Source organism: Trachemys scripta, chromosome 2 (genome assembly GCF_013100865.1).
Source record: "Trachemys scripta elegans isolate TJP31775 chromosome 2, CAS_Tse_1.0, whole genome shotgun sequence".
NCBI lineage: Eukaryota > Metazoa > Chordata > Testudines > Emydidae > Trachemys > Trachemys scripta.
Genome location: NC_048299.1, coordinates 41,190,672 through 41,215,264, shown reverse-complemented (window position 1 = coordinate 41,215,264; position 24,593 = coordinate 41,190,672). Strand labels below are relative to the sequence as shown.

Sequence of the window (24,593 nt, the reverse complement as noted above, 5' to 3'; positions counted from 1 at the left end):
GCGCAGAAGGACCCCCCGCCGCAGAATTGCCGCCAAGGACGGCAAAATGCCGCCTCCCAAATCCTGCTGCCCTAGGCGACCGCCTAGGTCGCCTAAATGGAAGCACCAGCCATGGCTGTATGCAACACTGTATCTGCTGCCTCTGCGTGGCACATGCTATGGAAGGCCCTGCATGCTGGCAGTTCAGAACACCCCGCTCTGTTCAGGAGACAAGCTGGTCTGCTGTTTCAGATTGTTTTAATCTATTTACAAAAACCTTTTCAGTTCACCTTAAAGGAAACCTCATGTTAAAGGGCATTTTTCTGTCCATTGGAGATGCAGCTACTGCACTATTAAAGTATATGTGATATTTTTCTTCAGATAAAGGACAACAGAACAGATCCATTTAACAACACTAACGGCTGGATTAGTGACTCTTACGTGGCTTTAGGCATCCTGGGATTTTTTCTGTTTGTCTTGCTGGGAATAACTTCCTTGCCCTCTGTCAGCAACAGCGTCAACTGGAGAGAATTTCGATTTGTACAGGTGAGAAATATACCTTCTTTCAACTAAAAAACTAAGTTCGTGTCCTTTCTCTCTGCTATATTCCCTGCACTCTTCTGTCAACTTTCATGTTTCCCTGGTAGCTCATGATGGTGGCACTGCGGTCACCACTTACATAAAGTAAAAATAAACCCTGAACTTCCAAACAACAAATGAGAAGTTGCAATGACAAATTTGTTGCTTTCAGAAGATGGTTATACAAAACAGAGTGATCAGTTACATTCAGTAAACCCCTGAAATATTCAGCCACTGATTAAAAACCCATGTTCTTTCACTAATTATTTTGACTCAAAGTATTTATTCCAGGTTGAAATTTCAGTTAGCATTAGTCTGGAAATTCACTGCGTTAAATAAATTGACAGTTATTGTCACTGTGAAGTGCCAACAATATTCAGATAACATACAAGCAACTATACTGCCACTTTTTGACGTTTCGTAAATGAAAAGTCAATATTAACAATCCATTTCCTCCTCTCAACACTGGAAAAATGTGGTGATTTTCTAAGTGATTGTCATAAAATGATGCACTCTGTCTGGCAGGAGGTAGCTTTTCTTTAGACTCTCCATATAAGCAACACAGCCTTCCCTCCTCATCTTTGTGAGACCATAAGCATCTCTTAAAAGGAATTGTGCAAAACATGCCCCATCCCCCAGAACAAGAGATTGGCTGAAAATCAGAAGTATTAGCCAAAAATATGTTCATATGGGTGAGGATGAGAGAGTTAGCTCATATTTCATTGCCGCATTTACCTCATTTTCAAACACAGCAATTGGACATCATAGGTCCCGGGGTTTGAAAATCCAGACTTACATATTTGTAGTAGTACTGGTGCTATTGTACATCTGTAAAGGAATGCAGTGTGTGATTAAAAGGTACTGTTCCTTTAAGGGGACAGGCTGGAGCCGAAAGCCTGGGAATAATCAAAGAGGCCCTGGCAGGGTTGAGTTTTATAAAAGGAACAGGAAGCACAGGGTGTCAGGTAGGCTGAAGTGAATGACAGTTGCTCTTATAGGCACTAGGAGAGAGACTTGGAACTGATTCAGAGACTTGGGGTGTGGAATTTGGGCAGCTTGAACCAGGGCCTGACGAGCTATTTGTTGTAATGGTTCCTGGGCTGAAGCCTTTTTAAAAGGGGATATGGTATTTTGTTTAAAAAAAATGTTTGCTTCTTCTTGCCTGGGCTGTTAAACTGAAATCTACTGCTGCTCTGCTGGGGGCAATCTAGGTGGGGCACTCCAGCAGCGTCACGCTGGGCTGCAAAGGGGTGCTTATCGACTGCCTGCACCTTTATAGCATCCTAGTCAGATGAGAAGTTTATGCTCCATTTATGGAAAAGAATTTAAGGCTACAAAACGGTTTCATTATATAAATTGTAAAATGGTTAGTCCACTGAGGTGGTCAGCAATGGAGAACTTTTTTGAGCACAAAGTATCAACATTTTATTTTGTATAATGCCATCAAGTGCCAACCTTAGCCAGGCTGAAATTGCCTCTGCTCATGTGCACTTGTTCTTTCTGCCTCCTCTTCCTCCTCTTCAGCCCCTTTATGCCTCTACTCCATCTTTGACCCTTTCCCGCTCTCTGTGTTTGAATTCTGTAAGTCTGTCAATGGCACTCATCTGGCACTTGACCGCATTATCTACCCCTATTGCTCACTCGTCCTGACACTGCTCGTCCCAAAGATGTGGGCCATCCACACTGCTAGTCCTACCTCACCAGATATCAGAGAGCCAGTGGGGCATGTCACAGCTTGTTTGGCTGCATTAACAGCCATCCCTGCTGCTACAAATCCTGCCTCCCCACTCCATGTTGGACACCTATAGGGAGCCTGCCTTTCCTCTAGTGAGTCACCTGTTCTAAGGTCCAGCTCATGTGCAAGCAAAACTGGTAAACCCATGGCACATAATATCATGTGGGTATAAAGAGTACAACCCTGGTGACAGTGCAACACTGATAACTGTTAGCACTTGGTTCATAGGAAGCATTGCAGCCACTGGTTGGCTTCAATGCACCCATTCTGGGCTACGGGGGCTGGGGGTGGGGAGTCTACTGTCAAGAAAGCTTTGGTGTATTGAAGAAACCCAAATGATATGAAAACTCTTGTTGGACTATCACTATGGCCTCTAAAGAGCTAGGGCTTCTGGATTAATTTTCACCAATTTTCATGAAAATTACAACCAGATGGACGTAGGTGTGACCTGGTAAAAATTATCAGAATTGCCAAGCAAACATTTTGAGAAGTAAAAAGCTTTGGTTAAGAATATAAATCAATTTCACCTAAACAGTCTCAGTTCATTTCCAATTTTGGTTATATCCCAATAGTTTATATAGTTTATAAATAGTATTTACTGTAAAGTTTATTTTACAATCTTAACCGATGCTCTTTTTTTCTCTCCCAATAGTCCAAACTGGGATACGTGACACTGATTTTGTGCACTGCACATACACTGGTCTACGGTGGGAAGAGATTCTTGTACCCTTCAATGTATAGATGGTATCTTCCTGCAGCATATATGCTTTCTCTCATTGTTCCGTGCATTGTCCTGGTCATTAAATTTGTTCTGATATTCCCGTGTATAGACCGACCACTCACACAAATTCGACAGGGCTGGGAGAGGAACTCCAAAGGTTCAAAACAATCATACTACAATGATAGCAAGTCAGCAGTATAATCACGTAGTAAACACCCAATCTGTATATCATTGCAATGTCTCAAAAATTTAAACTTTTATATTAAAGTAATGTCCTTTCCCAGTTTTATGTACAGGAAAAGGCAAAAAGGAGGAAACTTTGCCAGGCCTGAGCAATTTATCGATAGAAAAAATGACCCAGGGCCAATCTTAAACACAAATAAAGCCAGAAGCCACTGGGAATGCTCTGTGACCCATGAGCTGGCTTCATCTCCCTCTCATTCATACTATAAACTCACCGCTAGTCTGCCCCTTCCCACTCTCCTGGCATCAAGACAGCGGGAAGAAACTCTGCCTGATTTCCCTCCTTCTATTAGTATGGAATCCCACTCTGGATAGGGCACCACCAATTGTTAGGCTGGCCCTGCCTGGACCATAGGCAAAGAGGAGCTCAGCTCTTTGATGGCTTTGCTTGCTCTCCATTAACCTCTGTTTCAGTAGAGGTCTATAGCTACACCCTATGTATACCTGAAAGATAACGGGCCAAGGTTTGTTTGATTTGTGTACAGAAATTTTATTGTTGGAAGTGGTTGGGCCAGTGGTCCCACTGGACTACTGCAAACTCAGGCATCAGGCTGCTGGGAAGTGGGGAAGACAGAGACTTTCCAAAAATCATTTGGTAAGGAAAGTGGTATCAGGAAAAGACAGACCTTGGTTATGGTGGTTACAAATGTGTGCTTCTCCATCTAGTGCAAATGAAGAGAGACCAGTGATGGAGACTGTGATTATGCTGCATTCTCAAGTTAAATCAATTAGTCATTTTGCTTAATATGAATTTGTGGCCAAATTTGTTTAGTCTATGCTTGTAATGAGTTATAATCACTGATGTAATATGCTGTTTTATTGTGTTATAAGTTCAATAAAGATGAGGTCTTTTGCTTTCCAAAATCCTGGGGTTCAATATGACCAACTGTTCCTCAGCAGCAGTTATGCTGTGCATATTGCAGTGACAATGAAGCAAATCCTTAAAATAATTGATTTCTGAGAGTCATTTTGGGGATCCTGTAACGCAGAAGGACTGTAAGTGTTCTATAGATTTTATGCTTAGCCACCAAGTCACCTGTGAGTGACCATGCTGCTGATAAACAGGGAGCAGATGGTGAATGATGACTTTGTGCTACAATTGGGGTGACTAGAGAAACCACCAGACCTCTTTGCAGTGGGAGGGGAAAGAAAAGAATGAATAATAGGTTTTAACAGGAACAGACTTGCTCACCAACTCTTCGGTCTTCTCCTCACTGTTTCAGTGACAAGATAAACACATACAAATGGGTACTTGTAATCATGAAATGACTAATTGAAATTTCAAATGGGTACTATCAACCAGGCCAGAACAAACAAACAATCATTATCTGACACTTTCTAAAACCTTCACAATATGGAAGTAATTTTACTCCAGTACAACCACCATAAAGAAAAAAGTACGTAGCATGTACTTGACTCCTAAAAAAGGATAGGACTGATGGTGGAATGATAAACGAGACAAATGTACTAGTAACTGGCCCAGCCAGATTCCTTATGTCTAGTCTAACACCAGTGTTATCCACCTGCTAACTACAGCCACTAGTCACTGGTGCAAACTTCATACCTCAAGGTGTATTAAGCTATATGTACCATTGGTGCAATTAAGAAGTTTTCTTTCCCCTTTTAACTGATAGGTGGGGGTCCATAGAGGGTCTATTTAAAGTTGTTTCAAATTAATGTTAAGAAATTATTGACTGAAGAAAGTGCAAAGGTCACAGTCCTAGCTCAATGTCCTTTCGGCTAAGTAAAAACACAGACAAGATTATCCTTAAAATTCAACCCTCTCACACTCCAAGAGTAAAGTGGCTGGCTGTGGGGAGAAGAAAAGCTGAAAATAACAAAATAATGGATAAGTAGAAATCTTACAAACTTGCCGTCTAGGGGCAAATTCTGCCTTCAGTAACACCTGTGTCAACAGAGTTATTTCAGACTAACAGAACAGGAATATTTCCAAGATAGATCAATTGCTTGTGTTGCTTGTAACTTCAGAAAATTACTGTTAAGAGCTCTGCAAATATAGGTGCAGTTTCAGGAATTCCCCTTTCACTGTAAAACTCCTAGAAAATTATCTCTGGGCTAGAGTATAAACTTCATCAATGACAGCCAAGTAACAAAAGTCCAGTATCTCTGATTTATCAAATACAAATATAGTGTGTACTTCATTGCCCCTTGTTTTAGGGAACAGGGTTCCACAGACGCCAACTTTTCATTGTGCCAGAGGGTGCTCAACCCCTGGCTTTGCCCCAGACCCCGCACCCCCTCCACCCTTTCCCTGAAGGCCCCACCCCACCTCTTTCCAACCCCGCTCCACCCCTGCCACCCTCTTCCTGCCCCATTCCGCCCCCTCCTCCAAGCACACCGCATCCTCATTCCTCCCCACTTCCTCCCAGCCTCCTGCATGCCACAAAACAGCTGATTGCGGTGGGTGGGAGGTGCAGGGAGGGAGGGAGAAGTGCTGATTGGCGGAGCCACCGGCGGGCAGGAGGCGCTGGGGGGAGGGGGAAGCCCTGATAGGGCGACTGCCAGTAGGTGCTCAGCACCCACCATTTTTTCTCCTTGGGTGCTCCAGCCCCGAAGCATCCACGTAGTCAGTGCCTATGCAGGGTTCTATGTACAGAGTTCTTTGTTTCAGGGTACTGAATACAAGGCCAAATCCTGTAGTCTTTACTCAGGCAAAATTCCCACTGCAAAGTAGTCCCTCTTAGTACAAAACTACAGCTGCAGGATTTCATATAATCTTTATACTCAGTAAGGGCTGTCACAGATCCACAGGATCAGTGCTATAACCCCAACTTTGGAACAGTCTCTGGGAGGACCCCACTCTTTCTTCAGGGTAAACTGCGCAGCTTCATTGCCTCCTTAGACTGGATCTCTGAGCCTTCAGCACTCCTGTTTCACATCATGAGCGCCGTTCAGCAAGTCCCACTGAGGCAGGCCCCTGAGGGAGACTTGTACAGTCTTAAGGAACAATGCACCTCCACAAGCACCTGCAGTCACACTCCACCAGCATTGTGAAACAGTAGGATTTATTAGCTGACTGGAACACAGCATAGGAAGACTTCAGTTAGCATAGAGAAATGAAGGTTATAGAACAGTCCATTCTGGGTAGCCAGAGCCCAGTGAAGCTGCAGTGAGCCCCCATTATTCAAGCTCTGTCTGTCCCTCTGTCTAATTTCCTATGTCAGACTCCTAGATGTGCCCCCGACTGCTTCCCAAAGCTGACCCTTAAATTCCACCTCACCCCAGTTCTTTGTCTCCAAGCTGGAGAGATGCAGCTTGAAGTCCATAGCTCTCTCTGGATTGTTGATTCCTAGGTGTCCAGGTCCAGGCAATTGGATTTGACATTGTCTTCTCAAGAGCTCCATTGATATGGGGTCTAAGGCTCCAGAAAATGAGTCACCCTTTGCACCTGTGTCTTAGCTTGCCCCAGGAACAAACAGTCCCTTTTCATCCACTAGGTCACAATGCAGCATATAGGCATTAAAATATTACAAAAAATTCCCACTTCATCACACGGGCTAAATAGTACCACCAAATGAAGTAAGACCATGGAATATACACTTTGCTTCATGGGGAGACTGAGGGTAGGGGGCCCTTTCTGTAAAGATTGATATCAAATTTGTTTCGTGACTAGTATATGAACTAAAATGATTCCATTTATTTAAAGTGAGACATATTTTTACTAAGGGTTTGTCTATATGAGGAAGTTAGTCCAGAGTTGCTAGTATGCTTTAAATTCACACCCTAACTTACTGCCCCGTCCTGTGAATGTTCTTACGGCACGCTACAAGTGTACTTGAGTAGTTTAACTTAATGTGCTTCCAAAGTGCACTAAACCACTGCACACAAAGGCACTCCCAATGGTCAGTAAGCGTGTCCACATGGGGAGTTAGTGCAGAGTACCTCCCTCACATTACCTACTGTGGCCTTTTTCCGCATGTAAACAAGTCCTGTGATGTTTCGTAGCTGTAGTCTGCAATTTTCTCTTTAGTCTGAGTTCTTTTGCATTACTCCAGCTGGAATGAGACTAAAGGAGTAAAGCCCCAGAATCTGATGTGGTCAACCCAATAAATAATGACATCTTGTTTAGTGTTGGGGATGGTGAAAAGTAATGTGGGTGCAGGCAGCACTAAAGGATTGATCCAAAGCCCTTTGACTGATAGGGAATGGTCCAGGGATGTTTCCTATAAAAGTTTTTTCAAGTCTTTGCAATGGCCCCCGGTGGTGGAACTGCCATCCAACAGGACATATTTTTCCTGTCTGAGCTGGAATGATTTCATATCCTGTTGTCCTTGGGCAGAATTATTTTAACTATTTATTATCAGAACACTTTAACAGAAATCGTAATGTGTAAGTATATTTATTTTTCTATAGTAATCTTTACATATTTTAACTAGTCCATAACAACTTTAAAACAATAATGGTCAGCTGCGTAAAACAGCACCTGTACATTGTACATATAATTACTGGCTGAGTTTTAAATATGCCAGGTATGTTAGAAGTGTTATTAAATTAAGAGCATATAGATTTTGGATTGGATGTGTGCTGTTCATCTCTCAGAAGCCTAGAAAAGCCTTTGTGTGCATAAGTGTCTCCTGCCATCTTACGACTCCATACTGTAACAGCACATTAGCTTTCTGACTACACTGTTAAATCCAAATCAATGAATGGGTGCTTTAGAAAATGTGAAATGCAGCCCTTTAAGCAATCGTTAAAATATAAGAATAGGATACTGGTGAAATTTACAGACTACATGGAGATCAGCACCACAAGCCAGGTTTGGGTTTCATAGCATAGGAATGCTTTATTCTGCCGAACAGGGATCAGCATAAGATCTTTTAAAAAATCTACATACAGAACAATAGGTGTGACTTAGGTTTGCTTTTGCCTTTTTACCAGTAAATGTTAGGGAATGTTTAAGGAATATCTGTTGGAACCAATAAAATAATACTCTTCCTATTAGTAACAAGACCTCAAAACATTTTAATTGCATCAATTGTATGTGAGGCTTGAGACATTTTGGGGTGTCATGTATGCACCAGAACCCAGTACTGCAGCTGGCACACAGATAATAGTGCTGTTGGGACTACAGATAATTTGGCTGGGTCGATCACTAGTCACATTTGGTTCCACTACAATTACACCCCCAGTCCCACAGTTTGCACCCTATTTTACCCTCAAGCAAGATCTTATGCAGGCTATAAATTGACATCTCTGAAATTCTTCCTAGCATCTGAATTCCTTGGCCAGAGCTTTCTAACCCTTGCTTCTAGGCTCAATCTCTCGTCCCAAATCCAAGTTGTGACTTCTCAGGAGTCTTTCTGTAAAGAACCCCCTTCTCCTGCTTGTCATGGTTTTCTCAGGGCCTCATTATTGTCACTATCTATTAGACAAGGTGAATTAGAAAAGTGTACCTTGTCCCAAATACAGTGACTTCTTCAGACCCACCAACCCAGATACTGGAGTGATGAGTGGTATAAATAGGTAGATGGAACAATTTTTCTTAACATGCTGCCCTGATCAGAAACCTCTTATTTTTAACCCCTCTCTGCTGCTATTTGCTAAAATTAGCATGTTATTAAGTCTTTAACATGCAAGCAATAGCCTCTGTTCATTTCCTTTTTCACACACTCCTTTTTAAAGCTTTTCTTTAGTTCAACTTTTTTTCCATTTTATTTGCTTTTGCCCTGATCCGCCACTTGTTTCTAATCCTGTCTGATAAACTGAGCAGTTCTTTCATTAAAAGGAAATCTACAACTCCCAAGAGGCACTTGGGTATTACATCAGTTAGACAAATAGCACATATCTCACAGTTATGGCTTGTCTAACAATGTTCTCAATTTTGGGGCCCCGGAATTGCCCTAAAGATATGGTATAGACATCTTCACATAAATGATACCCCAGACAAGACTAGGGCCATTGAACTATTGATTTCTGAGGAGGAATATTACTGCTGTAAAACACAGCACTACAGAGCCCTGAAAATACAATTAATCACTTGTGCTGACCACAGGTTTGTGTGAACCTAGTAACTTATCAGAAGCATGCAAACCCAAACTGGCATTTTTAGTTCATGTGTGTTCACAGTCCGCCAGGTTTGCTTAGCTTGGGGCTCATTCAGACACAATCTCTCTAAGCACACCTTGTTGAAACTTAATATCTGAGTCTCCTCTCACTTACATGGATTTAAATCAGGAATAATTCTATTGAAATCAATAGTCACATCTATGTAAAACTGGTGCAAGACAAACCATTGCCCTTTAGCATTTTACAGTGCCCTTATTTTCCTACAGTTTTCATGAGTGACAAACTGCCCCTCTCTCTCTATCCAGCTTGTCAGAGAGTTCACCAAGTAGTTCCTCTGCCATCCTGCCTTTTCCCAAAGAAAATCCATGGATTTAGGGAAGGCAGAAGGTCTATTTACTAAGTCCCCAAAGAATCAAATGGGAAAATGACCAGATGACTACTCCCAAAGACATCAGGAAGGGATAGCCACCACCTTCATAAAATACAGAAAAGTGAGGGTAATTTTTAGGAGAAAAGGGAGAATGACTGGAGGAGAAGAGGTCCAGGATAACAGTGGATGGACCAAACCTTAAAAAAAAGTACCCTAAACTAGATCCAGATTTGAGAACCTGTGATGATATTAGAGTCTCTAATAAAATATGAGAGAAAGCAAATGTCTCCCATTTTCATGTTTTATTATCAGAGAATCATAGAAAAGTAGGTCTGCAAGGGACCTTTAGAGATCACCTAATCCTTCCCATTGCACTGAGATAGGACCAAGTATACTTAGACCATCCCTGACAGGTGTTTGTCTAGCCTGTTTTTAAAATTCTTCAAGACTTGGATTCCACAACCTCCCTGAGTAACCTATTCCAGTACTGAAATATTCTTACAGCTGAAGTTTTTCCTAATATCTAACCTAACTCTCCCTTGTTGCAGATTAAGCCCATTACTTCTTGTCCTACCTTCAGTGGACATGGAGAACAACTGATCACAGCCTGCCTTATAACACCCCTTCCCAGAGCTGATATCAGGTCTTCCTTCCCCCCAGTCTTCTTTTCTCAAGACTAAACATGACTAGATATGTTAACCTTTCCTCATACATCGTTTTCTACATTTCTTATCTTTTTTGTTTCTCTCCTCTGGACTCCAATTTGTCTACATCTTTCTAAAAAGTGTGGTGCCCAAAACTGGACACAATACTTCAACTGAGGCCTCACTACTGCTGAGAAGAGCAGAACAGTTACCTCCTGGCTTACATGTATCTCTTCAGTTAATACACCACATAATGATATTAACCTTTTTCACAACTGCATCACATTGTTGCCTCATATTCAATTTGTAATCCAGTATAATTCCCACATACTTTTCTGCAGTACTGCTGCCTAGCCAGTTATTATTTGTATTTGTGCATTTGATTTTTCCTTCCTAAGTATAGGCCTTTGCACTTGTCTTTATTGAATTTCATCTTGTTGATTTCAGACCACTTTTCCAATTTATCAAACTCCTTTTAAATTATAATCTTGCCCTCCATAGTGCATGGGACTCCTTTCACCTTTGTGTCAGCCACAAATTGTATAAGTGTACTCTCCACTCCATTATCCAAGTCATTAAGGAAAATATTGACTATTATCAAACCAAGGACAGACCTCTGCATGACCCCAATAGATATACTTTACCAGTTTGACAATGAACCATTGATACCTACTCTTTGAATATTGTCTTTCAGCTAGTTATGCACCCACCTACTAGTAATTTAATCTAGACCACATTTCCATAGTTTGCTTATGAGAATGTCCTGAAGGACTGTCAAAAGCCTTACTAAAATTAAGATACAACATGTCTACTGCTTCTCCCCATTTGCTAGGACAACAACACTGTCAAAGAAGAAAATTAGTTTGGTTTGGCATGATTAGTTCTTGGTAAAACCATGCTGCCTTTTATTTATCACCCAATTATCCATAGGTGTTTACAAATGGATTGTTTAATCATTTGTTTCAGTAGCTTTCCAGTATTAAAGTTAAGTGACTGAACTATAATTCCCTGGGTCTTCATTGTTCCCTTTTTAAAGATAGATACTATGTTTGCTTTTCTACAGTCCTCCAGCACCTCACCTGTCCTCTATGAGTTCTTGAAGATAAGCACTAGTGGTTTCAACATTGCTTTAGCTAGTTCCTTAAGTAACCCAGGAGGAATTTCATCAGGCCCTGCCAACTTGAATACATCTAACTTATCTAAATATTCTTTAATCCGTTCTTTCCCTATTCAAGCTTGTGTTTCTTTCCCCTCGTTATTAATATTATTTATGTTAAGCATCTGATCACAATTAATCTTTTTAGTAAAGACCAAAATAAAATAGTTATTAAACTCCTCATACTTTTTGGTGTTGTTCATTATTAGGTGTCTTTTCCCACTAAGTAGTGGACCCTCACTTTCCTTCATCTATCTCTTGATCCTAATGTATATATGGAACCTCTTCTTATTGTCTTTTATGTCTCTTGCTAAGTGTAACTCATTTTGTGCCTTAGCCTTTTTTATTTTGTTCCTACACGTTTGCACTATTCTTTTGCACTATTTTCATCCTTAGCAATTTGTCCATGTTTCCATTTCTTGTAGGATTCCTTTCTGATTTTCAGGTCATTAAAGAGATCTTTATGCAGCCATAAGAGCCTCTTACTATTCTTCCTATTTTTCCTTTTAACCAGGATAGTTTGCTGTTGTGCCTTTAATATTGTCTCTTTGAGAAACTGCCTGTTGTCCTGAAGTCCTTTTTCCCTTAATTTTTTTCCCCAAAGGACCATGCCTACCAGTTCTCTGAGTTTGTTAAAGTCTGCTTTTTTGAAGTCCATTACCCTTATTCTGCTGCTCTTATTCCTTCCTTTCCTTAAAATAATGAAGTCTACCATTTCAAATCACAAAGTTGCCTTCTACCTTCAGAACTGGCAACCAATTCCTCCCTGTTATTCAGAATCAGATCTAAAACGACTGCCCCCTGGTTATTTACTCCACCTTTCCAAAAAAGAAGTTGTCCCCAACATATTCCAAGAACTTTTTTGGACATTGTGTGTTCTACTGTATTATGATATTTAGTACAGATCTAGCTGACAATATTAATACTGTGAAATCTTTCACCCAGTTCTTAGAGCACATGGCATACCATAACTACAGGCCAGACTGTCTGTGTTTGTTATGGATACAAACTTGATGAAAAACAGATCTGTGTGGTGCTCTAAGCTGTGTTTCCGGTCCTGAAGAACATTCATGGTATCTGTCTTGAGAATGACAAGCAGAAATGGAAAAAACATTGAGGAACTCTGCCAAACATCTAAGGAGAATCTGTCTGACATATAAGAAGACAAAGCTCTTACATATACACAGGAGTCTCTCTCGTGTACTTAAATGACCCTAGTATCTGAGTACCTCACTATATTTTAATTTATTTATCCTCACAACTCCTCAAAGAGGTAGGGAGGCACTATTATCCCCATTTTATAGATCAAGAAGTGAGGCACAGAGAAGCCAAGTGATGTGCCCAAGGTCACACAGGAAGCCTGTGGCAGAGCTAGGAACTGAACATGTGTCTCTGTAGTGCAAGGGTAGTACCCCTGGACGCTCCTCTCTCAAAGGCCTTTGGATCTAGCCCTTATGTCACATTCCTGGTGCAATCCAGACCAGGGGGGATTGCGTCACCACCTGCCCTGCAACTTTGGGTATCTCACAATGCTTTGCTGTTGTAGCTCCCAAGTAGGCCTCTCACAAACAGACAAACAACATGCAGATCACACCCGGAGTGTCTGTGTATAGTTATAGCCCTGGTCCAGCAGCTCTGACCCCAGCAGACTGTCAGCAACACACCAGCCACACTATGGCTTCCAGCAGCCGTGGTTACTACCTGCGAAATGACCCCAACACAGTCCCAGTCCTGAAAGTTCCCCAAAACATGTGTTCTGCACTGTCCAGTCCTCTCCATTACAGTTCAAATATTAGCAGTCCATTGCCCCTGTAAGGGCTCAATTGACAACAGTTTGTCACTTTCCCTGGAGTTACCAAACAATTCAGTTTAAACACAGCACTGGATTAGTTTCGATTAAAAAATGAAACAAATGTATTTAACTACAAAAAAAGGGGGGGTTTTAAGTGAGTACAAGTATAATGTATTAAAGTCAGAAATAGTTACAAGAGAAATAAAGATAAAATGCTTTCTAGTAGCTAAAACTTAACGAACTGCACTTGGTTCAAGGTAAAACCTTTACCACACATTCCAGCAACAGGGCTGGCCAAATTCTCAGGTCAGAACCCCTCCTAAAGTCCAAAGGGTGTGTGTGTGTGTGTGTGTGAGAGAGAGAGAGAGAGAGAGAGAGAGAGAGAGAGAGAATATGAATGAATACCTGGATGTTTTCACCCCTCAATTTTATAGTCCAGTCAAAAGGAAGAACAGGAGTACTTGTGGCACCTTAGAGACTAACAAATTTATTAGAGCATAAGCTTTCGTGGACTACAGCCCACTTCTTCGGATGCATAGTCCAGTCATTCTTTGAAATGCATTTTCCTGCAGTCTACCTCTGGATAAATAGATGCAGTTCCTTTCCACTGTGAGGATGGAGACATGGTGTCTCATGATGAGAGGTTCCATGTTGTTGTTTGTTAAAAGGCAGATATATCTGTTCCTGCCCCACTTCATTGCCAAAGAATGGCCACTTGACTGGTGATTGTCAATCAACTTTGACACTTGGCTACAGGTGTCACCTTGTCCTTTGCCTTTGAGAAACAGGTTTACTCCCTCCCCACACTTGTCTGGTAAACACATTTCAGTCATAATTCCAACTTATGTTCATAAATTTACATATAATGTTGCTACACACATTGCACCCTGATATTATTGACCAGCAAATATCTCACAAGGCATATTTTATACAAAGATTATTATACCCAGTGGAGGGTATGAATACAGGGGTGAATTCAGTCACACCTTAGTGCTGCCCTCACCCACATTACTTTCCAGCATCCCTAACACCAAACAAGATGTTGTTCTTTATTGGTTTGAACATATCAGATATGGGGGATCTATTCCTTAGACTTATTCTAGCTGGAGTAATGCAAAAATAACTCAGATGATTCAGAAAATTGCAAACTGCAGTTACCAAACATCATAGGGCTTGTCTACATGAGGGGATAGCTAGTGCAGGCTACCTACTCTGCACAATTCCCCATTTGGACACTTATACCACACTCATTGACTTTAAGGCCAGAAGAGACCATCATGATCATCTAGTCTGACCTCCTGCACATTGCAGACCCTCCCCCACCCACTCCTGTAATAGACCCCCCCCAAAACCTCTGGCTGAGTTACTGAAGTCCTCAAATCATGATTTAAAGACTTCAAGTTACAGAGAATCCACCATTTACTCTAGTTTAATCCTGCAAATGACCCGTGCCCCATGCTGCAGATGAAGGCGAAAAACCCCAAGGATTTGATCTGGGGGAAAATTCCTTCCTGACCCCAATATGGCAATCAGTTAGATCCTGAGCAAAACCCACCAGCCAGACACCTGGGAAAGAATTCGGAGAGCTTGTCTACACAATTACACTGCAGCAAACTGGGTGAGACTCTACCTCTTACTAACCTGCTGTGGTCTAACTGGTCATGTGCACCCTGCTGAAGCATGTTAACAGTTCTTTAATGTGCTTTGAGCTAGTCTCCTTTTAAAGAGAACTAGATCAAAGCAACTTCAAATCACATTCTCTTTATTTTCAAGTAGAGTAAAACTAAATAAAAACATATTGATGAAGAACAAGGCATCCCTTCACATTGCAATTTCTTCAGTGCATTTGGAAATTGCTGTGGTTTGAAGGACAAGAAGAAAGCAATGCAGTGCAGCATAATGCAACTTACGCACTGTATTTACTGTACTTTTGAGATATACAATTTTAGGAACTCCTCAATCCCCAATTAGTTTGTAAAACAGGGAGTCTATTGTAGTTAATATAATAGTCTCAAAAATAATTGTCAAAGGGAGATCATCGTCAAACTGGCGTGTTTCTAATGAGCTTCTATAGCAATTGGTTATAGGTCCAATACTATTCAATACTTCTATTAATGTCCTCAAATCCCCGTCCGGGGGGAAAATCCAAAAAGCCGGACATGTCCGGGAAAATAGGGAGGGGTCATGGGGCTTGGATCCGGGCTGGAGCTGCTGGGACCAGCGCCAGAGCTGCTAGGGCCGGCGGTGCTCGGCCGCCGGCCGGTGCCACTCACCCGGAGCCGGTGCCGGTGCCAGGGCTGGCCGGGCTGGTGTCCCGGGGCCCGATCTGAGCTGGAGTCGCTGGGGCCAGAGCCGCTCGGCTGGGGGGCCGCACCTCGCCATGCCCCCCCCCAGCCCCAGCCCCGGCCCCGGCCCCGGCTTACCTGCTGCCTGCCTGTTTCAGGCTTCCCGCGAACATTTGATTCGCAGGAAGCAGGTGAGGGGGAGAAGCAGGGGGCGGAGTGTTCAGGGGAGGGGGTGGAGTTGGGGCGGGGACTTTGGGAAAGGGACGGAGTTGGGGTGGGGCCGGGGCGGCGGCGGAGTTGGGGCGGGGACGGGGCCCCTTGGAGTGTTCTCCTTTTGTTATTTTAAAATATGGTAACCCTAATCAAGCACCATGGGCTCCTCCGGGTACTCGGCTAGCGGTAGGCTTAGCAGCTCCTCTGGGTCGCTTCTCTCCAGTAGAGTTGACAGCTTCTCCGGGGTTTGGTCGTCATCAGGTCTTGACTGGTATGGCCAGTCTTCGGGTCGGTCACAGGCAGTAGGAGTCTCCCCAGCGGGGGCTAGGCCCCCAGCGTCTGGCTTCTCCGGTGGCCAGGCAGCTTCCGAGCCCTGGGATGCAGCTTTTATACTTCCGGTCCTGCACTTTGACCTTTGGGGGGGGTGGACACAGGCTCCAGTGGCTCCGCCCACTTTGGCATCCAAAGACGCTTGTCCCTCTCTGGGTGGCTGGGAGCCAGACCGCCTCACTACAGGGTCATAGTAGACAACAGCTGAACATGAGCTTTCCAAGAGATGCTATAGAAAAATGGGCTAATGCAATTCTTGGATCTATAACGAGAGAAGATGATTTTACCTCCGTATACAGCAATGGTCAGACTAATACCAAAAACTGCATAAAATTCTAGTCTCCAAGTTTTTACATCATTGTCCCAGCCCGGGGCCCTAACAACGGCAGGCAGCCTGCTGCTGTGTCAGTGGGGATCCTGGCCACAACACACTGACATCGGCTCTGGGTGTGCCGCAGCCAGACTAGGGTTGGCTGCCCCCGGGCTACTTTCTACCTCCCCCTCTAGCAGTACCTGCATCTGGTCGGAGTCCTCCACGGAATCAAGCACAGAGTTGGTGAGGATCCTGGTCCCATTTTACTTAATCAAAAACGTGTAAGGGAGTTTGGGTAAATGATTGCAATTTTGGCCCTGTTTAAAATCCTCCAAACTTCCAGTAAGAATTGAAGGTTTCTCCCTTCCCCATAGGAAAATAAACCAGGAAGGAATACATAGATGATGTGCAAAATAAGTAGACAGGAAAATTGTCTTGGCCCAAAATATATAACTCCTCCATTTTCCTTATTTATTTTTTTAAAGATGCAGTACAACATCTTTTGGAACCATTAACCTGCAAGTTACTGGGAGTCAGAAACTAGCTTTTCTGCCTTGTGACTGAAACACAATACTTTAGCTTTAATTCGGTTATCTTTGTATAAGGTTGACACTGACCCCAGAGGAGTTTGAAAAATTATTTAACGAGTGTACTGTGCTTTGAACATGTAAAGTACAAGATACATGCTAACCACTATTATTTCAGGAACAGCTGATTGTACCTGCTGACTCCTAAGTCAACAAGGGATAACAATGCCACATTATAGACAGGAGTAGCTATGCCTCATATTATTAAGATTCACACCATTCCCATTATCAGACCCTGCTTATAACTTTGCCAAACATCAACCATTCAGGGTGAAGGTGTACATGCTTGCTGTCTGCCTCAGGGTGATTTTTAAATTTGAGCCAAAATGGCTCAGCCATTTCTGACAGAAGGCTAGGGGAAAATATGCTGTTTTTCCCATGTTAAAAAATTCCATAGACCTTTCCTTTGAACACCTCAGTATCCCAGGCTTTGGAGCACGGTCTTGAAATTTGGCAGGGCCTGACCTTTGTGTAAGGGAAGTTTCTTTTGCTGTTTTGATGAACAAGTTATTGGCCTTTGAAAAATTGCACAAGCTCAGTAGAAACTTTCAGTTTTAGCGGCTGAACACTCCAAAGATTCCATCTTCACTGAGCATGCTTGAGTCAAGGGTTGCCAACTCTCCAGGATTGTCCTGGAGTCTACAGGAATTAAAGATTAATCTTTAAAAAAAGTTTATGTCATGTTATGAAATCTCCAGGAATGTGTCCAACCCACATTGGCAACCCTACTGAGCCTCTTATAGCTCCTAGTGCTGACCAGATTGCTCATGTGCCACCCCCACTGTGCGAATGAGTACGCTCCACCCCCTCACAGCTCCTACTTTGACCAAATTGTGCATCACTATCCTCACAGAGCAATTGAACATGCCCAGAGCTACAGGAGCAAAGCTAGATTTTCACTGTAATGGCTGCGCTGGTGCCAGGCACTGGAACTGAGAGCAGGAGCCTTTCTCTCCTGTGCTCTCAATGACCCTCCTGCTGGCATTCAGGCAGCTTGGAGGAGGAAACCAACTGATATAGAATGAGGGGAAGAAAAGGAGTAGATTGGGACAAGGAACAGAAACTATTACTGGAACTGGCTGGGCAAGGAGAGTGGGACTCAGAGCTGGTGGGAAGGGGAAGGTAGACTGGTTGGGCAAGAAGACTGGGGCTCATGGAGGAGACTGGGACTGGGAGAACGATTATATAAACAGATAGGGGAGACTGGGAGCCAGTTGGCTGTTCAGGGAACACTGAGATCAGATGTGGAGTTGTGGGGAGACTGGGACTGGATGGACGTGAGGACTCCAAATAGGAACCACTGCTGATGAAGCATGTGGGTGTAAACATGCTGGAATTTCTGTTTTTTCAGTTTGCTTTTTTTAATGTAGGAAATTACACACCGAAAACTGTGTTAAAAGTAGTATGAGATCATGTAATTAAAGACTATATTGTAATGCATGCACACACAGAAGCGAATTAAGACTGCACAAGCAAACTTAATTCTGGAGTGTCCTAACTTTTGAGTGCTTGGCTTTGTAACCTTAATAATGTTCTTTTAACATAGCTTTGTGGGTAGTTATTTATAATGTTAGTGCCTTCTTACTGAATTTATCTTTCAAATGAATCATTACATCACCTCTTGAGATTATTCTCCCAGGCAACCCTTTCTATATAAATATTTACAGACACACACCCACAGGCCACCAGTCATCTGTTTGCTGGAGAGCAGTTGAAGGTAATCTGCAAACTTTTTTCAATTAAAAATTTTATGGCTTGCTGTCCAATGCCTTAAATATGCCAGGTAGGCACGTCAGCAGATCTGACCTTTAATCCCTAATTTCCTTTCCATTCTTGCTCCACAGCCACTTGTATTGTAGGTCTGCGAAGAGCAAATTCCTCACCCAGTTTGCCAGCAAACTTAGAGGCCTCAACATGCAGTCACCAGCCCAGGACAGTCAAGTAAGTTACCACCATAGTGCAGTTTCAGGCTTTTAATCCAGGGGGTTTAACTTTAAGGTTTGCATGTGAGCCCATGTCATGTTTAAACACTAATAATGTTGGTTAAGTGTGAGCAATCGTGGTAAGCAAAATTAATATCTCTTGTAAAAAGATTTGTCTGATGCTAACAGTGCTTCCCAGTATAAAACCTCCTGCCTTAAGAGAATCCCACTTTCCCCTCTTAAGGTAGGGGACTCCTCTAAGTTAGTAGTGAATTTACTCTTAATATCCTTTTCTCCTATGTATCATGAAGAACCTAGCAAAATTCATGTACTATAAAATAATAAATAATAATGTTTTGTTTCCCAGGGTAAGAAATTATTTTAATGACAACCTTCTCTTGAGAAAGCAGAGTAAACTTTCTAACATGGGCCACTCTGTTGGCCTTCTCCATTTCTAGTCTCCCATCTTTCCACTAGAGCAGTGGTCACCAACCAGTCGATCGTAATCTTCGGTGGTATAGCAGGGCTGCCGTTAAGGCTTGCTCCCTGCCTGCCCCGGCCCCATGCCACTCTCAAAAGCGGCCAGCATGGCCCTGTGGTCTCAGGGTCGTGGGGGCAGGGATCTCCCACCGCGCGCTGCTCTTGCCTGCAAGCACCGCCCCCGCAGCTCCCATTGGCCGGGAACAGGGAGCTGTGGCCAATGGGAGCTGCGCGGGTGGTCCTTGCAGAGAGGGGCAGCACACAGAGCCACGTGTCCCCTGCCTCCTGCCCTCGGGCCTGCAGTATAAATGTAAAATTATAATAAAAACTAAATGCACTTGAGCTAAAAGATGCCTGCCCGACAAATAATCCATATGATATTACATTACTTCATTACATCTTCCTCCCAGTTCCTTTGCTTATATATTGTCTAATTAGAGTGCAATCCTGTGAACATTTTCTACTGGGTACATTGTTCATTACCAGGAGGAGTCCGGTTACAACTGGTAGTAAGTGTTTGCAGGATCAGACCGTTAGATTGTAATCTATTTAGGGCAGGGACATTATCTTCTTATTTGGTTATATAACACTCGGCACATTTGTGACTCTATATTATTCATAATACAACTTCATTTCTAAAAAGCACTTTTCATCCATAGATCTCAAAGCACTTGATTTGATGACAAATATTTGCATGAAATCAGCCTCATGTGCCGTCTTCTCCCCAGCTGCTACATTTTACCCAGCAATTGTGTGTTATATAGCACAGGTATTTCATGTAATCTGAAGATTACACTAATGCTCCAATGTGACAATTTCTTTTGGCTTGGGGCAAGAGAATAATAAAGACACACAATTAACAAAGCGTGGCTTCCTTTAAGATGCACAGTTATGTATGATATGATCAGCTACTTCAGTTCATGCCCAGAGGGCCAGATTTTCAATTGTTCAACACCCACTGTTGGGGCCAGACTTTCAAAAGGTCTTAACTCCTAGTTATGCATCTAAATAACCATCTTATTTTCCAAAGAGCTCAGCATCAAATAACACCTATGGTAACACTTATAGCCAGTTTTCCTGAAATCATGTAAAATATTGATTTTATCATTTTTATAAGAGAAACAGCTTCACTAATAAAAGTCACTCCTTTTTCTAAAATGAAATTTGCAACCAGAGTGATCACTACATTGTGGCATGTTCAGAAAGATACCCTGCACATGAAGACAATATTAGATCATATAAGCAGATTTTCAAGAACGTGACTACTGCTCTGGATTCTTATTTTCAAATAAAAAAATAACGTAGGAAAAAAGTCTTTAATAGAGTGCACAGATAAGCTTAGTTATAGAACCAATATGTGCTGCATATACAGTTAGTGTTCTGTAACTAGTTCGACACAGATCCTCTTGCGATGCATACAGTATGTACGAGTTACATTCAGTAAATCAAACTATTTGCCTGTTGCACTCTCTGATATCAACGAATGCTAGTCAAACATTTCTGTGAGCTAGATAAATGTTTTGTTAACAACAAAAAGAAAAAGAAAAACAATAGCTGCATTGTTTCCCAACCGCTTTGAAAGGAATGGTGTCATTTGGGTGTGCCACTGCTTGTGTGGTGAAGGTATTCTATTGTATTAAACTTCACAAGATAAACAAGCGATCCCTAGGTGTGTTACTAGCAACATAAACAATATGAGTCCAAATGAAGCTGTGGGGGTGGAATAATGAAGATGTAGGCTGATAGCCATGTTTCTAGGATGATCTGGAAGCTGGTTCAGAAAGCCAAATAACACCAATGGAAAAGTCCAATAGAATTTAAAAGGGATTAAATCAATGGGGTTCTATACAAATTTATTAGAGTTCTTCAGAAATTATGCTAAAAAGACCTGTAGAATTTAAAAGAAAACTATATCCTTTCTTCATGTATTCTGAACCACCCAATTCTTTGCCTCAAAGTCTCGGTTAGTGGGTTTGTTTCAGTACTAGGCAGTCTGGTAAATTAGAGTTCTGTCTGTGAGGTAGTTCATTTAAGCCCCTCTCACCACGAGGATATTCTATGACACTTTGCAAATAAAATCATTCTGATTCAGACCACCCTGTGTGTGTTCATGTTCAGGGTGAAGACAAAGGCTTAAGTCTTCTCTCCTTTAATTTCAGTGTTGCTTATTGAGATGCTGGAAGTGTTGAAAATTCTTAATCACACAACCTGAGTTTTGAACCCAGGTCTCTCCTGGCTGGGAGAGTCCAGTGGAAAGAATTTAGTTCATTGCTGGTAGAGACTCTCAACACATCCCTTAGTTAAATTGCTCAGGCTAGAGTTGCCTTATTTTAAGAGATCAGTGACTGCTGGCAGGACATTGTCTGGGAAAGGGGCCGTTATAATTCTGGCAAGACTTTGTAATTCACACCTCTTCTCTAGTCCAAAATAATATGGATTTGTTGACCTTCCAGGCACATTGCACAGCTCATCTATTTTCTCAGGCTTTTGGAGAGAGGGCAGGGGGAGGAGAGTAATGGATTTGGATGTTGAAGAAAGGGAAGGATATATTTAAGATAAATTAATGTTATCTGTGGTGTATGCGTAAAAGGAAATAAACTGCTGAGTTTGTAAATGTATTGTAATATCCAATTTTTAAAATTCTCCTAGATCATAGAATAGGTGCTTTTAAAAAAATTAATAATAAATCAAAATCCATAAATAACAGGTATACAAGATTTATGATGTGTTCATCAATTGGATTGTTTTTAACTTTTTAAAAATTGTATCATTATTTTAGTTTGCCTGTCCATACTAACTATGAAAAGCCCATTAGAACATATTTTCTTACACTGATCTTTAAAAAACAAGATAAAAACACAGTGATGAATTAGAGGGAAGCTCTTGGGAACCCCTTGTTAAAATTCCACTGAAGGAAGAATTGAGATGATTTTCTGTCCCTGATAAAGTAAATTCCTCTCTGGATACTGCTGAAACCTGTCAACTAGACATGATGCATCCCAGGGGTTCAAAACATACTTCCGCAAAACTAGGGTGACCAGATGTCCCGATTTTATAGGGACAGTCCCGATTTTGGGGCCTTTTTCTTATATAGGCTCCTATTACTCCCCACCCCCGTCCCGATTTTTCACACTTGCTGTCTGGTCACCCTAAGCAAAACAAATAGTTTCTCTTTGAAATACATCAATGTACACCAAGTGTGTGTGATTACCAGACCAGTTTGCATGAGGCCACAAATGGCTTTAGTAGGCCTAGCTTATCCAGACAACCCAACGTCTGAGACTGGGATTCAGTCTTTTTTATCCACCTCAAAATTCTTTGTTGCAGTTTTTCCCACCTGGCTCCTTCCTCCTGGGTTACAGGCCAGATTGTGGAACAGCATGGTCAGAAGTAAAACTTCAAAGCGAATGATATCAGTATTATTTGTTAAGTACTAGAAATATCTGAAGCTATCTGAAGCTATTGTTTACCTTCCTATATATGTGCTATCAGCTTCTCTTGGAATTAACCACTTATCATATAGCAAATAACACAATATGCCAACAGATAGAACATGTAATATTCATAAAATATTATAGGCAGCTTCTATTTCCTTTACACACAATACCACATACTGTGTAAAAAAAATGCAAAGTTATACGCCATTATTGTTTTGCCACTGTTTAAACAAGTATGATTATTCTTTGACCACAAAGAGTTTTCTACTACCTCATAAAGGATTTTGTACTGCCACCCGTAATCTAACTATCTGAATAGGTTCCATGTAAAGTCCCTAGTGGACTTCATGGAATCTCTGGCACTTCTCCCTTATTAATATGCAGATAACACCAGCTTCATTTAAAAAAACAAAAACAAATTGATTTAATATTCATGTTGGATCATCTTTCCAAGATAATTATTTCTTTCCCGCATAATTAAAAAAAAGTCACTTTCTAATTAATTGTATCAAGATCAATTAAAAATGCAGCCAGTTTCCTCAAGCTATTAATTTTCATGTAGCAGCCTTGTAATGTAAATGAATTCATATTATGCACATTTAACATACAGTACATTAAATGTTTTTTCCTTTTTGTAAACGAAACACTATTATATGTAAATGTTCAGCAATGCACACGGTAATGTTAGCTGCTGAGTCACATTAATATTATTAATAACTATCAGGTTAGCCCCCCTTTCACACCACAGTGAAAATCAGCCTCTTAATTTTAGAAGAGAAGATACTACCAAACTATATTACAAAACATTTTTTCATTGGAAACTGATTGAAACTTTTCATGGAAATGTATCTGTTTCAACGGAGAGAGACACCCACCTCAGAATATCCCAGTGACCAGAGCACTCGTAGGGAAAATTCAGATTCAAGTCCCTGCTCCTACTCAAGGTAGCAGGGGAAATTGAAACTGGGTCCCCCACATCACATGTGAAAGTCCGAACTACAGGGCTAGAGTCAATCTCATGTTCAAGTTCTTGAGGCAGAGTTGTTCTACTTTATATCAATAAGTGAATATTCATTGGGCCAAAGTAAAAGATACTGACTCTATTAACTGGCAGGCAGGGTATTCACCTGGGATGTGGGAGACCTAGATTCAACTACTTGCTCTATGAGATTCAGAGCAACAACTTGAATCCCAGATGAGTACCCTAAACACTGAGTTACTGGCTATTCTGGGGTGGGTGAGTCTATTTCCAGGGCTGCTGAAACAATTTGTATAGTGGGGGTGCTGAGAGCCATTGAACCAAACTGTAAACCCTGTATATGATGGAAACCACTTCAAGCCAGGGGATGCTGCCGCACTCCCAGGACCCCTAGTTCAGCACGTATGTCTATTTCCCTCTCTTTTTTTCACAAAAAAATCAAAATGTCTCATTTTCATTCCTCATCAGAACAGAAACAAATGTCAAAACCTGAAATTTTTGTGTGAAAAGGAAGTCTTGTTTTCTGGCCAGTCCTAACTTCAAATTCCTGCTGAAGTTCTTTGCATCCCAAATGCCCACGTAAATGCAGCAGCATGTATTATTATGTTCCAATGGTATAGACTTAATTCATTATAGCAAGACCAAAATTCTCAAAAGCAGCCTCTGATTTTGGGTGTCCAGTTTGAAAGACCTTATATATTTAATTGCTAAGCACGCACAGCTTTCATTGATTTCAAATGGCATTTTGGATGCACTTCTGCAAAAACAAATCGTTTCTGTTTTTTCAGAACAAATGTTCAT

The 24,593-nt window shown here is 41.7% G+C and overlaps 1 protein-coding gene across 1 annotated transcript in view; it reads left to right on the top strand.

Moving 5' to 3' along the window:
* Window positions 1–4,121, top strand: part of STEAP4 (STEAP4 metalloreductase) — a 32,292-nt gene extending 28,171 nt beyond the window's left edge. The window contains exons 4-5 of the mRNA XM_034760388.1: window positions 361–525; window positions 2,946–4,121. Coding sequence (XP_034616279.1) covers window positions 361–525; window positions 2,946–3,215 — 435 coding nt within the window. The 3' untranslated portion in view covers window positions 3,216–4,121. The remainder of the gene's footprint in view (window positions 1–360; window positions 526–2,945) is intronic.
* The last annotated feature ends 20,472 nt before the right edge of the window (window positions 4,122–24,593 follow it).